Raw genomic sequence first — 14260 nt, 5'->3', positions numbered from 1 at the left:
ATGGTTACATAGCTGCCAGTAATGCTGCCCCTCCTCAGAACTAGCTATAAGAGCAAGGGTTTGGTTGCAAAACTCCAAGTGGGCTCCTTGGTCTCTGCATTCCGCATTTCCTAAGGATGCCGTCTCATTACTGGAATACCAAGCCAGCCACAGCTGTCACTTCCTGCATCCAAATATCACAGACGTCCATCTAAAGAGTAATGGCAGGCAGGCTTAGTCTGGAAATCTGGCCATCCCCTGAGCTCTGAGGCCCACTAGAGTGACCCAGAGTCCCGTGACCTGCCTGTGGAGGGCCAGAAGCAGCGCAGACCTAACCCCAGACACATTCTTTTATCTTTCTATGTATTTCTGGCGTTTAGGGTTGAATCTAGTACTGATTTTTGCTTAAGCACCTTGAAGCCAGGGGGAGGTGTTTTCCTCCTTGTGGTGGCTGGGAAGCTGCTGCGGGAATCGTGCCCCCCATTCTTGCATTAAAACCTAACCTCCCAGATGAGGGATTAGGAGGAGCAGCCCTGGAAGGGGATTCAGTCATTCATGAATGAGATCAGTGCCCTTACAAAAGAGGCCTGAGGAAGCTCCCTAACCCCTTCTACCCTGTGAGGACCGGGAAGACAGCTGTCTAGGAAGCAGGGAGCGTCCCCGAGTGCTCACCTTGAGCTTGGACTCCCAGCCTCTAGAACCGAGAGACAAAAGCCTGTGGCTGTAGAAGGCCTGTCTATGGCCTGCTGCCACCGCTGTCACAGTGGACAAAGACACCCTGCAACGTGGGCTCTTAGAACCCACAGTTGCAGCTGTTGGCCCATACATTATCACCGAGGGCCGCCTCTGCCCGCTCTGGGCTGGAGCTCATACGGTTCGTGGACCCACGGATGTGCGCGCTGCACTGCTCATGGACTCGCGGGTTCCAGGCTGTGCTAGGTGTGAGCAGAAGCGGACAGTTCACGGCAGGCTCGGATGCTTCGCCACGGACACTTTAGTCTTTCTGGACTTTGTTTTCCTCACTTGTGAAGTAATAACCGTAGTGGCTTCTTCCTTATTTGGCCACGAGGAGGTAAAAATGAAAAAAAAAGAACACAAAACAGCAGAGTGCTTGGTACGCCTTCCTGTCTGGAGGTGTACGAGTCTGAATGACCAGGACCCGTGGCATCTGCCACTGACCTCTTCTGGGGAATCGGCCACATCTCTCCTTGAACTCCCAGCAACGCGGAGTGGCGCCTCCCAGGGCCAGCGACCTCTCGCATCGCCTCTCTGAAAGGGCAGTTGCTGAGGCCTCCCCCAATAGGAATTCTGCAAGGCTGGGGACTCCCCACCCCCAGGCTTCTGCGTTAATTCCGAGGTGGATGGCACATTCTTTGCAGCACAGATGCCCAGTAATCACCTGACAGAAACGCTGCTCAATGCTGTCAGTGTTAGTTTGAAAGCAGTTAAAGTGGTGTCATATTTTATGACTAGCATTCTCCGGCTCCATGAAATAATCAAATTAGAAGAGGATTTGGGTCAAAAGACCAAATCTCAGACCCACATGGGCACCACACATAACAACAGCCACTTCACTTCCCCTTGGTATTGACCTAGAGACACATGAGATTAAAAACAGAAAAAAAAAAAAATGCCACCGAAACCACATACTTTGGCTGTGTGCCACTAGTAAGCTGACTTGCAGGTAAGCTGACTTCTTGGAAGTCCTGGGCACGGCCCCTGGCTGTGCCATTCTTAGCCACACAACCCTGAAGTCAGAAGGTGGCCGCAATGTGAATTCACACCCAGCACTGGTGAGCACGGAGCAGTACCCGACCTGCGTCTCTCCTGTTCTTTGTGGGTGCTGTAGAGGGTGCTGCTCACATCTTCACACCCCAGGGAGCAGCTGCCTCTAGGCACCAAGGGCTCAGGGGGTTTTGAGGCAGAGAAGGGCAGGGATGGGACGGTGAGTGTTCAGGAGAGGGCTGGAATGTGATGGCAGAGATCCAGTGAGCTCTCCCCTCAGAAGTCAGCAGCTCGGGTTATTAAATTCCACTGATCACCCAGAGAAAGAGTAACTGTCATGGCCACCTCAACTGAGTCACTGTGAATCCCTAGTGACACAGATGTGGTGCTTCTGTAAGACACATGGGGCCACGTCTTTTTGGTGATCTTTTTTTTTGCATGTCTGAGCGATGAATCTTAGGCATATAAACGATACATCCACAAAGTTAGACTATGCCTCAAATAAACTCAGGTTTGTACAGTAAGCTTTGTCATCCGAGTCCAAAAGTTGTTCATATTATAACCAAAGTAGGGGTTTGGTGCTCACTTCTGCTACAGCTGCGGCTAGGAACCAGTCTCAGTATCTTGCTGCTGGGTTAATTTCACTCCTTCTGACCCAGAGACCAGCAGAGGGGGAAAGTGGCTGGTCCCCACCACCCATACAACAGAACTGGATCTGGGATGCTGGCCTTAGGTCACCTACATCTGAGCCAGGAGGCAGAGGGAGGGCTACGGGAAGGCCAGTGCAGGGAAATACGCACATCACCGTTTTCTGTGGCCAACAGAAGCATATCCTGGAGGCCAGACAAGCAGGATGAATTTCCAGGTCACTTCTAGCTTGGGTGGGTGCTTCACCTGCTGACTGTCAGGCTCCGCAGGCCGGCTGTTTGTGGGAAGACATACTGCACTGCGGAAGACCAGAAGGAAGGGTGACGGGTGACCAGCTGTCTGTATGCTCACTGCCTGTGCCTGAGGCCGCCAACCCCCAGGGACGCGAAACTCACTCAGTACACTGAGAGCTGCCCTTTACCAGGGCCTTCTTTTCAGGATTTGTTCTGAGGAGGAGAAATTCGTGCAGAATCTGTTTCCAATAAGAATCAGACCAATCTGGCGACCACCTTCCATCACACGTGGCCTTTCCTCCAACAGACAAGACTAGAGGGGCATCAACCTGGAGGTGAATTTCATCTTGGAGGCTGGAAGCTGCTTGGCCACAGAGAGACTCTGCACCATGGGTCCCCAAAACTCTCAAACAGGATTGAGAATTCAGCCTCATTCAGTTCCGCTGAAGGGATGAAGGCGCCAAGTGTGTGGCTGGCGGCCTCTAGTGGCCACCGGCGGTCAAGTCCCACATCAGACTTGCTGGGAAAGAGGAGGGGCTTTCAGCTTTCCTCCCTGCAGTGGCTGCCATGAAATATAAAAACAAAGAAATCAGGGAGAAGAAACTGGTTGTAATTAATCTTTAATATCTTATCAAAGAGAAACTTGAGATACTACATAGCCATCCTAAAACAAAAATAATTTAGTCATTTTCTTTTGAGGTTATTGTATATTAAATCCTAAAACAGTAACTGTTATTTTAAAAATTCAAACTAAAAGAAAACTAGGAAAATAGAAATTTCAACATCTCTTGTAGAGAGAGCTTGGTGTCCTTTTTATTACTGTAACTATTTTGCATACAAGCAGAGTGTCCTAGCAGTTTTGCAATCTTCATCAGCTGGTTCATCTTGGTCTCCACTTTATGTCATTTACCCCATGAAAATGTCGCTTCAAAGCAGTGTTATCTGCCCATGGGGAATTTAGACAGGAGTCATCATCATTTTCTTCCAATTTCTGGAAATAAACATGCTTTATTCAGGAAGCATTTCAGGAAAGTATTTTGCACAGAGAGTGAAGAAAAGAATCCATGGCCAGCCGCCCCTCCCTACGCTCCCAGAGCAGGGCGCTTCCAGTCTGCCTCTGGGGACAGCCCTGGAGAGGCAGAGGCCCTGCAAAGACCCCTCCCCTGACATCCTGCAGAACCCCACCCCCCCATTCCCAGTCCTGAGGTGAGACTTGGGGTGCACACCTCTGGCACCAGCTCTATGGAAACCAACCCCACCCGGGAGCTACCTTGAGCTCCTCCTGCCTCCTGTGATAATACAGCATCAGCTGCTTCTGTTCCTCACTGCTGATGACAGGTTCCCGGGCTGGCGCTCCCTGTCCCCGCTGCAAAGAGGAGGGTGAGAGCAAATTATGGACTGAGGCATTCTTGAAGGGACAAGCCAGGAAGTTACAGCGAAGGCTTTACAGTTGCCTCTGCCAGCTGCGGAAGACAGCTGGGTCACCCATATCCAGTGCTGCAAAGATCCCAAATGGGTATCAAGGGGACCCTTGGACTTGAGCAGTGTCCTTGCTCTGGACTTCAGGTCAATGAAGACCAGAGGCTGCAAGATGCCACCTCTGTCGTGGACATTCTCCAGGCAGCCACTGCAGGGCCAGTGGGGACAGCAGGGCATTCAGAGCCACAGGCTCTGGAGACAGGCAGTGGTATTATGCTTTGTTCCCTCAAATTACCCAGGAATGACCGAGGAGTGCACATAAAGCCAGGGCAGCCTGCAGATAGAGAGCCCTATGTAACATCCTTGGAAGGCTTCTAGGCCTTCCTCTTCACTGGCTGAGCACTAGCAATGTAAAAAAACTTGAAATCAGTGCTCCGGGCTGTACTTTTCACTTTAAGAATTACTTTTATTTACTCATAACCCTGTTTCTTACATTGACACGAACATGGCAAGTTCTGCTTCCCTCATGAATTAAAACAAATTCCAGATACTGCTAATCGAGCCGCATCTTCTTTCAGTTTTTGTTGGTGCACATAGAGAGCATAGAGAGGACAACATTACTTTAAGCCTGAGCCCATAGCACTGAGTATTGGGATGTGTAGTTTAAATCATCAAATTCACTGTAAATGACAAAAACATGGACTGAGGCTGGGGGTGCAGCTCAGCACTAGATCACTGGCCTCGTATGCTCAAGACCCTGGGCTCTATCCCCAGTACTGCAAAAAGCAAGCAAACAGAAAGACTGACATGTTAAGGAAAAATACTTACTTGCTGAATCTTGACAATAATTTTGGTTTTTTCATTTTTCCCCACATAGTCTGCGAGCTTCTTTGTTCTTCTTAACTCCTTAGCTGCCCACCACAGCTGTGCCTCTGATTCTTTAATGACGCTGAGTCCCGCCTGGGGCCAAGCACAGGAACAGACTTGAGGGATAAGAATGGGGGTCACAGAGCATGGCTGGTGGCCTTCCCAGCAGGGACAGGCTTCTGGCATCTTGCTGTCTCTGTGCCTCCTTCTATTCTCCACCCCACTCAAAGTTCTTGATGTTTTCAGTACTGCCCCTGTTCATTTCAACTCACATCCTGAGCACTGACTCAATTAACTTCCTGCCATCTCATCTGTGTCCTCATCCATACTGTAAGGTCCCTTAGATGGATTTGGAGGGTTCTGCCATGGAGAACCCTGGAATCCTGCTCGGTGTGGGAATGGAGGCATCATGGAGCTGACTGTTTGCTGCTATGTAGTCCAGGTTCTCAGTGTGGCTTAGAGAAATGAATGCTGCCAAGAAGCACAGGAATCCATGAAAAACATCAAAGGAAAATGGAAACAAAGAGTAAGAAAACAGCATGAAGAGAAGAGGTAAGGCTGCAACACAAAATTCCATGCAAAGGGGCGGTTATGGTTTAGATCTAAAAATGTCCTGAGACATCTTATGCGTGTGGAAGGTGACTGGACTGTGAGGCACAGCTGACTTGCTGTTAGGAGGTGGGTCACGAGCAGAGTGAACTGGAAGGGTGTATTCTTGTCCCTGGCTTCTCTTTGCTCTCTCCGCTTCCTGGCTGCCATAGGTTGAGTACCTTTCCCTCCGCTATTGCCTCTCTTGCTATCCTGCTGCCTGGGAGCCAGCTATGGACAAAAATCATGAGCCAAAATAGACCTCGCCTCGAGGCTGGCTGGTGAGTATTGTGTCCAAGCAATAGGAAAGTGACTAAGACAGATTTTGGTACTAAGAGTCACTGCTATAACTATACCAGACGATGTGGCTCAGAAGCCTTTGGAACTGGTTTGTGGGAGGAGTCTGGAAAGGTTTGGAGATGTCAGCTAGAGAAGCCCTCCGATACCGTGAGCTGAGGTTCATGGGAGATTTTGATCTGATCTTGGAAGATAAGACTGCTCATACAAATGCAGATAATAAAGGTCAGGCTCAGGATATTTAGGAACAAGGACTCCCTTGACAGTTAGACTACAGACTATGTGTGTTTCTACTGGCAGAAAATTTGTTTTTATTTTGCTGATGTCCTGAAACTCTGCAGAAGATTAAGATTAAGGGTGGTAGACAAATTAATCTAGTGGGGCAAATTTCAAAGCAGCCCAATGTACAGGTAATGATGAATACTTTTAGCCTGATATACAGTGAAAATCAGGAGCAAAAAGCAGATGTGAAAATTTCTAGTTTTATCAGAAAGGAAGTACCTGGAAAGTTGGGACACAGGAGAGCATGGTTGCTGAAAAGATTAGAACTAAAGAAAGCCAAATACTTTACATCAGGATAATAAGAAAGATATCTCAGGAATCAGCAGGACTCCACCCTTCACAAGATCCAAAACTGTAAGCTTTCAATGGAGAAGAGACCTGGGAAGCTGTTAGAGAGGGCTACCTAGGGAGTTGGTTCCCTAGGATTCATTTCACTGTACTCAGCAATGCAGAAACTCAGAGGCTCCTGCAGCCATGGTGCAAGGAGGCCTGGCCACTGTCTGAGCAGGTTGCAGACCTTGATGTCATCCACCTGGTGTTCATTTTACAGGCATACAGAATATAAGTTATGGAGTCATGGAAGCTTCTACCCCAATTTCAGAAGAAGGCCTAGGAGGCCAGGCAGTGAGCCTAAAAGGGCAGTGCATGAAGCCAAGAGCGAAGCAGGAAGTACAGTGGAGATCACAGAATTAGAGATGCCAGGAACATGGACCATTTGAGGAAAGCTACAGGCAGTGGGCACAGCCACCACAAAAGAGAGGCCATGAGGGCTTTACCTCGAAATGCTGCAGGGGCAGAGCCATGCATGCCCTTGGAGCTCACATCACCTGCCTCAAGTGCTGGACATGGAGTGAGAGGATTCAATGTTTCCCCTGCTAGGTTTCAGTATTGCTTTGGTCCCGTTCCCTTCTATTCCCCATTTCTCCCTTTTGGAATGGGCATGTTTATCCCGTGCCACTGTATGTTAGAAATACTTTACTTTCTGTCTATTACACTGGCTCAGAGTTAAGAGTTTGCCTTTAGTCTCAGAGGAGACATTGGATCTGGGTTTTCTTGCGGTTTTTTTTTTTTAGCAAAGTTGCGACTGTTAAGACTTTGATGGCTCTTAAGAGATGGACTAAAAGCATTTTGCATAATTAGCTAGACATAAGTCTTTTGGAGCTCGGGCAGAATGTTATGATTTAAATCTAGAATGTCCCACTTGTTTGGAAGGTGACTGGATCAGGAGGACACGACAGTTGACTTGCTGTTAGGGTCCTGTTTGGAGGTGGTCACAGGGGCATGACTTGGAGGGTACATTCTCATCCCCAGCTCCTCTCTTCTCTCTCTGCTTCCTGGCTGCCATGGGTTGAGCACCTTTTCCTTTGCCAGGTTCCTTTGCCTTCCTGTTTCTGCCTTGGAGCCAGACTGAACCATGAATCAAAATAAACCTCTCCTCCTCTCAGTTGTGGGAACTTAGAAACGGAAAAGTGATTAAGACAGGGGCCGATACATTTGGCATCTGGGTAGAAATAAGCAAAAATCAGGTACCTGGTTTCTTAGCAGCCAGGGAAACTGAAAATGTATTTCATTACTACATGGGCTGCCTCACACACTTTCTCCTTCCTGTGTGTGGCCTAAACCTACAGCCACATGTACCATCTTCTCGGGCCCTCTCTGGAATTCAAGCTGTACTCTGAAGAATGGCTTAGCAAAGAAAGCAGTGTGATGCAAGAACTATATCCTGAAGAGGAATCAAACCTGAAGGGCTTTGGGGAACTCACCCTCCCAGAGCACCCAAGGACCACACACCTGAGTTCCTGACAGATCTTCCTTATCTTCAAATTCCATCCGGATGGGATCATACGGTGGCAACCCCATGGGATAAACAATCATCACAGCACCTCGAAGCTGGTCCAGGGCATCTTTCACCATCTCCATAGTAACACAGACACTGGCTTCCACTTGTTTCTTAAAGAGGGAAAGACATCATTATCTACAAGTGGACAATTCTTTGAATGAGTGTTGACCAAATTCTTGTACAAGATGTGCCAGGTACATCAGAATAACAAAAAGGAATCACATAGTTCTTGGTCCCCAAGTGACTACCATCTACTTTAAGGGCTGAGCCAAGTACTCCGTGGTCTAGATCATTAAGCAGGCCCAGAGAAGCATGAGAGAGGAGTGCTGTGAAGTGAAGAAAGACCCAACTCTAACAGCACAGATGGGGCAGGATGAGGAAATGCTACAGAGGGAGAAGGCATCTCAGTGAGCCTTTAACACAAAGGGAGTAAAAAGCTGGACACAGGAGCAGCATGCAGAAGCATGGAAGAGCTGGCACCAGCCCTCTCTGCTCCTTGAAAGGCAGGCAGGGGGCAGGACAGGCCTGGGGCAGGCGGAGCTTGTTTCTAAATGGTGTGAATGCCAGGCTGTGGAGTTCACGTTTATTCTGTTGGTGATGGGCGGCAACTGGCTTTTCTGGGAAGCAGTGATAAGGCTGCAAGATTAATCTTGCAGTGGGTGTAGAGCAGACCTAGGTGGAGGGAGACCAGTGAGAAGGCTCAGAAGAGTTCAGAGCAAAGGTATATGACATGATAAAGAGTACATCTAGTCTTTTCCTGGCATCTAGCACAGAGCTTCAAAAATGCTTGGAGTCACTGAGAAATAGGAGTATCTTCTGTTACTTATAACAAGCCCCTCTTCACCATACCTGAGTCTGTGCTAACAACGTAGTCCACGGTAAGGACTGGAAACTTGGTGAATGGTGTAGCAATGTTAAGAGGTGGGGGATACTTTCAGAGTGTCTGAGGGGAAGGTGATTAAGTCATCAGGGTGCCATGCTTGGCAGAGATGAGTGTAGTTCTTGTGGGACGCTGGCTAGCTGTTGGGACAGTGGGCCATTACAAGATGGGGCCACCCCACTGGAAAGGCCCCCTCGGCACGCTTCTCCGCCACACTTTGTGCACCCTGCGGCGTTCTTAGCACAAGCCAAACAGGTAGAAACCACTTGATGTTGGACTTTCAGCTAGTTTCCAAAGATGTTGAGTTAAATAAATCTTGCTTTATAAAGCAGCCAGGTGCAGATGTTTCGTTACAGCAACAAAAAATGGACCACGACAGACAGTTTCAAGGAAAAGGCTGGCCATGCCAGCAAAACCAATTACATGATGAGAGGGTTGAAACTTTCAGCCTCACTTTCACCTTCAACCTCCAGGGAGGGAAGGGCATCAAGGTTAAGCTCAATCATGTGGACAATAATTTAATTATACCTAATAACAAAATGTTGAAAAAACTCTAGGCATGCAGGCTCAGTGGAGCTTCCTGCTGGGTGGCGCATGCGGTTTCCGAGGAGAAGGCACAGGAGCACTGTATCCTCTTCTTTCCCTACCTTACCCCATACACCGCTTCCATACGGCTGTTCCTATAAGACCACCATCTAAGAGTACAGCACTTTCTATTAGTCATTCTAATAAGTCACTAAATCAGAGGGGAGGGCACAAGGAATCCTAAATTTGTAGCCATGTTGGACAGAAGTGGGGGTAGCCTGGAGACCCTGGGGCTGGTGCCTGTGCCTGAGGGTGACTTTGCCCTCTAACTGTGGGATATGATTGGAACTCCAGGTAGCTAAGTGACAGAAGTGACGAGCTTTGACCTTAAGCTGTGGGATCTTTGCTAACTGTGTGTCATTAGGGTCAGAACTGAGTGGAACGACAGGACAACTGTTGGTGCTGGAATGCGAAAGGTTACTGGGGGAACTTTAAATAAAATGGCTGTGGAAATAAAAGGAGGAGGTGGACTTAACAGGCATCCTGGGAGCAGATGGTAGAGACTTGGACCTAAGACACAGAGGTGACAGGGAAGTGCTGAAGGTGACACAGGTTACACCTGTATGACCAAGCCCATGGTTGTTCTGTTAATAGAAACAGAAGAGCTTGTAGGACATGCTTACTCTTAGGCACAGAATACAGACAGAGAGGAGTTAGGAAAACATGATTTCAGGTCTGGAGAACTTGAGTTCTGTGTGCAGGCTGACATCCATCCAGATAGAATCATCGAGAACATCATTGAAAAAAAAAAAAAGAACTACAGTAAAAGATGCATTTCCATAAATTCTCCTCAAATCATATTCCCTCACTTTAAACACACTCTTCATTCCCTCATTTTAAACACACACTTCCCATCTTTCACATCTTTAGTTGTGCTGGTATAGCCACCTGAATGTCTTGAATTAATTCAAGAGGTTTCCTTTTCAGGGTCATTTTGACTTTGGGAACAGCCATAAGTTGCACAGTGCCAGATTCAGTGAATAAGGGTGAATGAGAACACAGCATAATGTTTTTTATGGGCTGCCTTTACACTGGATGGCAATCAGCAACAGCATTCACCGTATTTTTTAACACATCTTGTAAAGACATTTGTAATCTAAAGCTATATTTGCACAAGCCAAAAAGGCTTTTGTCTGCATGGTAGGTACGAGGATAATTCTAGACAACTGCCACAGAAGGAAAGCCAGGGTCTTCCCCAGACACATTCTTTTCTTTTGCCTCTGGAAGGTGAAAGGGGGTGGGGAGTGGAGGGAGGAGACCGTATTTTTTAACACATCTTGTAAAGACATTTGTAATCTAAAGCTATATTTGCACAAGCCAAAAAGGCTTTTGTCTGCATGGTAGGTACGAGGATAATTCTAGACAACTGCCACAGAAGGAAAGCCAGGGTCTTCCCCAGACACATTCTTTTCTTTTGCCTCTGGAAGGTGAAAGGGGGTGGGGAGTGGAGGGAGGAGAGAGAGGAGGGGGTGGAGGGAGAGGGAGAGACAGGGAGGGAGGGAAGGAGAGAAACAGAGGGAAAGAGAGGGAGGGAGGGAAGGAGGGAGAGAGGGAGTGTGGAAGGGGGTGAGCGGGTTGGGGGGAGAGAGAGGAAAAAGAAAAAAGCCTGGTTGACAATTAACTGTGGAAGCCCCAGAATTAGTATTTTAAAAGATAAGCTTTCAAGAGCACCATTTTCAAAAGCTGACCTTAGATATTATTGCTTTGGCTTCTTCTATAGTCTTCTTTATAACCTGCTTCATTTTTTCATTTGGAGCTATAAAAATAAAAAGAGAGGGAGAAAGAAGTCATCAAAGACAGCCCCTTTGAAAGTTCTCTAACTCTGATGTCCCTCTGCATCTGGGAGGTTGTGAACTGAGAGGATGTATCGTCTGGAATTCAGGACAGGGATGCAGGAAACCTGGCCATAGGAATTTAAAGTAAAGATCCCGAACAAGAGCCAAGATCTGGCGTGAGCTTTATGCAAAGTGGCAGAGGACAGGAGTACACATCACTGGATAGATGGGGTCAGCAAACCTTTCCCGCAAAGACCCAGAGAGTAAATATTTTAGGTTTCCCAAGCTGCTGTGCTGGTACTGCCACCGTAGCACAAAAGCAGTCATAGGCTGTACTTAAATGAATGAGGTGGCTGCTTTCCAATAAAACTTTTATTTACAAACACAGGCAACTGGTTGAATTTGGTATATGACTCAATTAATTTTCTGCTCCCTACACAAAGGGAAAAATATCATTACTTGTAAGTTTAGAAGCAAAAACAATGGAGATAACATTCTTAAATTCAGGAAAAATGAGGCAAGTTCAAACCACACGTTCTCAATAAACAATAGTATTAATTATACGTTGAAATTATACTAGAATAGAAATGGTCAATTTAAGACTGGTTTAAAGATAAGTAATGAATGAATGGCTGATTTGTAAGAGATTTTTTTTCAAATTGATGTAATCCCTCCTAAAAAACAGAGCCTCTTCATACTGAGAACGAGTTGAGGCATAAAAAGATGCGAAAGATAATCAACCACTTTCCAGGTTAAAATTCAAAGGAAATAATACTAGTAATTCCTATTATCCTCAATATTTTAAAACTATATATATTTCAGCACATAAAGCAGTTGTTGTAATACTGTTCTGAATTTCTTCGATTCCTGTTTTAGGGACACAGATATTTGGCTGTTTGTTACATGATCAAATGTGTGTACATTAAGTCATCTACTTTGTACTCAAGTACTCTGCACCAGAGAGAGGCAAACCTGTCAGATCAAGCCATAAAAAGTTGCCAGTCCTCAGATATTTTTGACCTATAGATATGATAATTTCTTTTTTCTTTTTTTTGGTACTGACATCGAACTTAGGACCTTGTGCTTGCCAGGCAGGTGGGGTGACACTGAGCTACATACATCCTGGCCCTAGATATGGTAATTTCATGTAGTTCATCCACTGTTCCTAGACACTAACTGCAACTCAGAGCAAGAAGGCTGACGCTCCCTTGTCCACCTAATTCAGTCGGGATTAGAGTTCCACAATATGGTATTTCTCAAGTTTGTCCAGGAAGGCTGCAGTTCATTTTTTAACCTGGAGAACTGCTTCATTCTCTTGGCGTGCTCATGAGAGGAATGCTTGGTTACCTTGCCCATTCCTTCGTCCAATGTCATCCTTCTTAAACACTGCGCCCCCACTGGGTACACATCTTTCGCCCCATTCGTCCTTTAATTTCAGCTCTTCGATCTGCTCATCGGTCAGTCCTTGCATATTAGGCGGGAGAAAGACGCCATGCTCTGCTAATTCTTCCATTTCTTGAAAACAAGGGGAGGCTATTACGTAATGCATATCACAATCGACACCTCAGAACCCAGTGGAACGCAAGCTCCTGAGAGTCAGAGTCCTGGCCCCTTTGATTATGTTATTTAACGTGGACACATCACTAGCTATGTGCCAGATCTGCCTCTGACCCTTGGCAAAGTCACCAACCCACCCTCAGCCAACAGAAGCACAGAGAGCTTAGGAACTTGCCCCAGACCCAGGCAGTCTGGGGACAGAGTTTGTGTTTTAAGCCTTTGTGTTCTGTTGTGCTGCCTGCAATTCAGGAGGTGCAAAATTAATCCCCCAAACTAAATACATATTCATGCAGTGTTCCAAGGGGGGTTCACACAGACGATTTCATTTAATGCCACTTTGTGAGGCAGGCAGGACAGTTACCAACAGACCCACCTTCCTTCACAGTTCTGTCATCAAGGTTTGGTCAGATCACAAGGTCAATGTTTTATATGAACTTCATTTATGTGACTTCATAAATCGGGGAGGAGCAAAGGCCGACTACGTAGAATTTCTTCAGCTTATTGTACTGTTTCTAAAACAGCCTCAATATGAAAGGTTATTTTAAAATAGAAGCATTTGAGGAGCAAATGAACTGAGCAACCTATTCTATAAATTCAGTGGGGAGCTGCAGGGAAGAATGATGCTGGTGAGTTCAGAATCTGTTGATTTCTGTTACAGCTGCGTGGTCAGGCAGGCACTTGTGCCCCCCCTTAGGAACACAAGGCGGAAGGAGTCCAGCCCCTTGTCCCCTAGTTGCTTAAAAATGTGAACTAGGAGAGGCAGTAAGCATCTAACTCAGCTATACACCTATGCCACAGTGTTGTATCACTACATCTCCATGGTGCCATGGAAACGGCTGGATCCTCCTTCACAGTGAGGAAAGGAAGGGGGAGAGAGGAAAGCTGGCGGTTTTGTAAAGTTTCAATGTAGACTGGTTCGGGGGTGCATGTATGTGGATTAGAAAAAATATAAAGCCATGCATTTCAGTAGTGAGCATGATCCTAGAAAATGAAGGTCCAAAGGGCTGGGGATGTGGCTCAGTGGTACAGCACCTGCCTGGCAAGTGCAAGGCCCTGGGTTCGATTCCTGGTACCAAAAAAAAAAAGAAAGAAAAATGAAGGCCTTTGTCTTGTCTCTCTCTCTCTTTTTTTTTTTTGGTTCTAGGAATTGAACTCAGGACCTTGAGTTTTTGCACTTGTGAGGCAGGTGGTAGCACCACTGAGCTAAATCCCCAGCCTGATGTCTCTGTTATTTTTGATAAGCTCTCCCCACCAATTTATGTGCGTTATTTATGAAACAGTCACATATGCTTCATGAACAGACCATGACCCTTGGGTGTAAAACACACATATTTATGTACTTCAATAGATTTGTTATGTATACGTAACAGCTCCCCATAATAATGTATTCACTAGGTACTAGGTACTGCAAACACATGCTAATACATTTTTTTTTTTAATTAAAAACGCTAAAACACCAAAAGCACTTGAGTTAGAAAAAAATCATAGATGGGGATTTGGCTCAGTGGTTCTGCTGCCCATCTTGCAAGCACAAGGGCCCAAGTTCAATCCCCGGTACCAAAAAAAAAAAAAAAAAAAAAAAAAA

General features: G+C 46.5%; 1 protein-coding gene across 2 annotated transcripts in view; it reads right to left on the bottom strand.

The window, feature by feature from the left end:
• Window positions 1–3230: 3230 nt before the first annotated feature.
• Cfap298 (cilia and flagella associated protein 298) overlaps window positions 3231–14260 on the bottom strand; it is a 12880-nt gene continuing 1850 nt past the window's right edge. Inside the window, exons 2-7 of one of the 2 annotated variants that reach the window (XM_010608636.3) lie at window positions 12466–12633; window positions 11032–11099; window positions 7830–7988; window positions 4833–4964; window positions 3856–3951; window positions 3235–3576 (exon numbers count right to left, since the gene is read on the bottom strand). In XM_010608636.3, coding sequence (XP_010606938.1) covers window positions 3466–3576; window positions 3856–3951; window positions 4833–4964; window positions 7830–7988; window positions 11032–11099; window positions 12466–12633 — 734 coding nt within the window. In that variant the 3' untranslated portion in view covers window positions 3235–3465. Of the gene's footprint in view, window positions 3577–3855; window positions 3952–4832; window positions 4965–7829; window positions 7989–11031; window positions 11100–12465; window positions 12634–14260 lie in introns of both variants that reach the window. The other variant, XM_010608637.3, reaches the window with a different exon arrangement.

Source organism: Fukomys damarensis, unplaced genomic scaffold (genome assembly GCF_012274545.1).
Source record: "Fukomys damarensis isolate Sample0158 unplaced genomic scaffold, DMR_v1.0_HiC HiC_scaffold_24, whole genome shotgun sequence".
Lineage (NCBI taxonomy): Eukaryota > Metazoa > Chordata > Mammalia > Rodentia > Bathyergidae > Fukomys > Fukomys damarensis.
The sequence above is the reverse complement of the archived record's forward strand: the minus strand, read 5'-3'. Positions and strand labels throughout refer to the sequence as shown.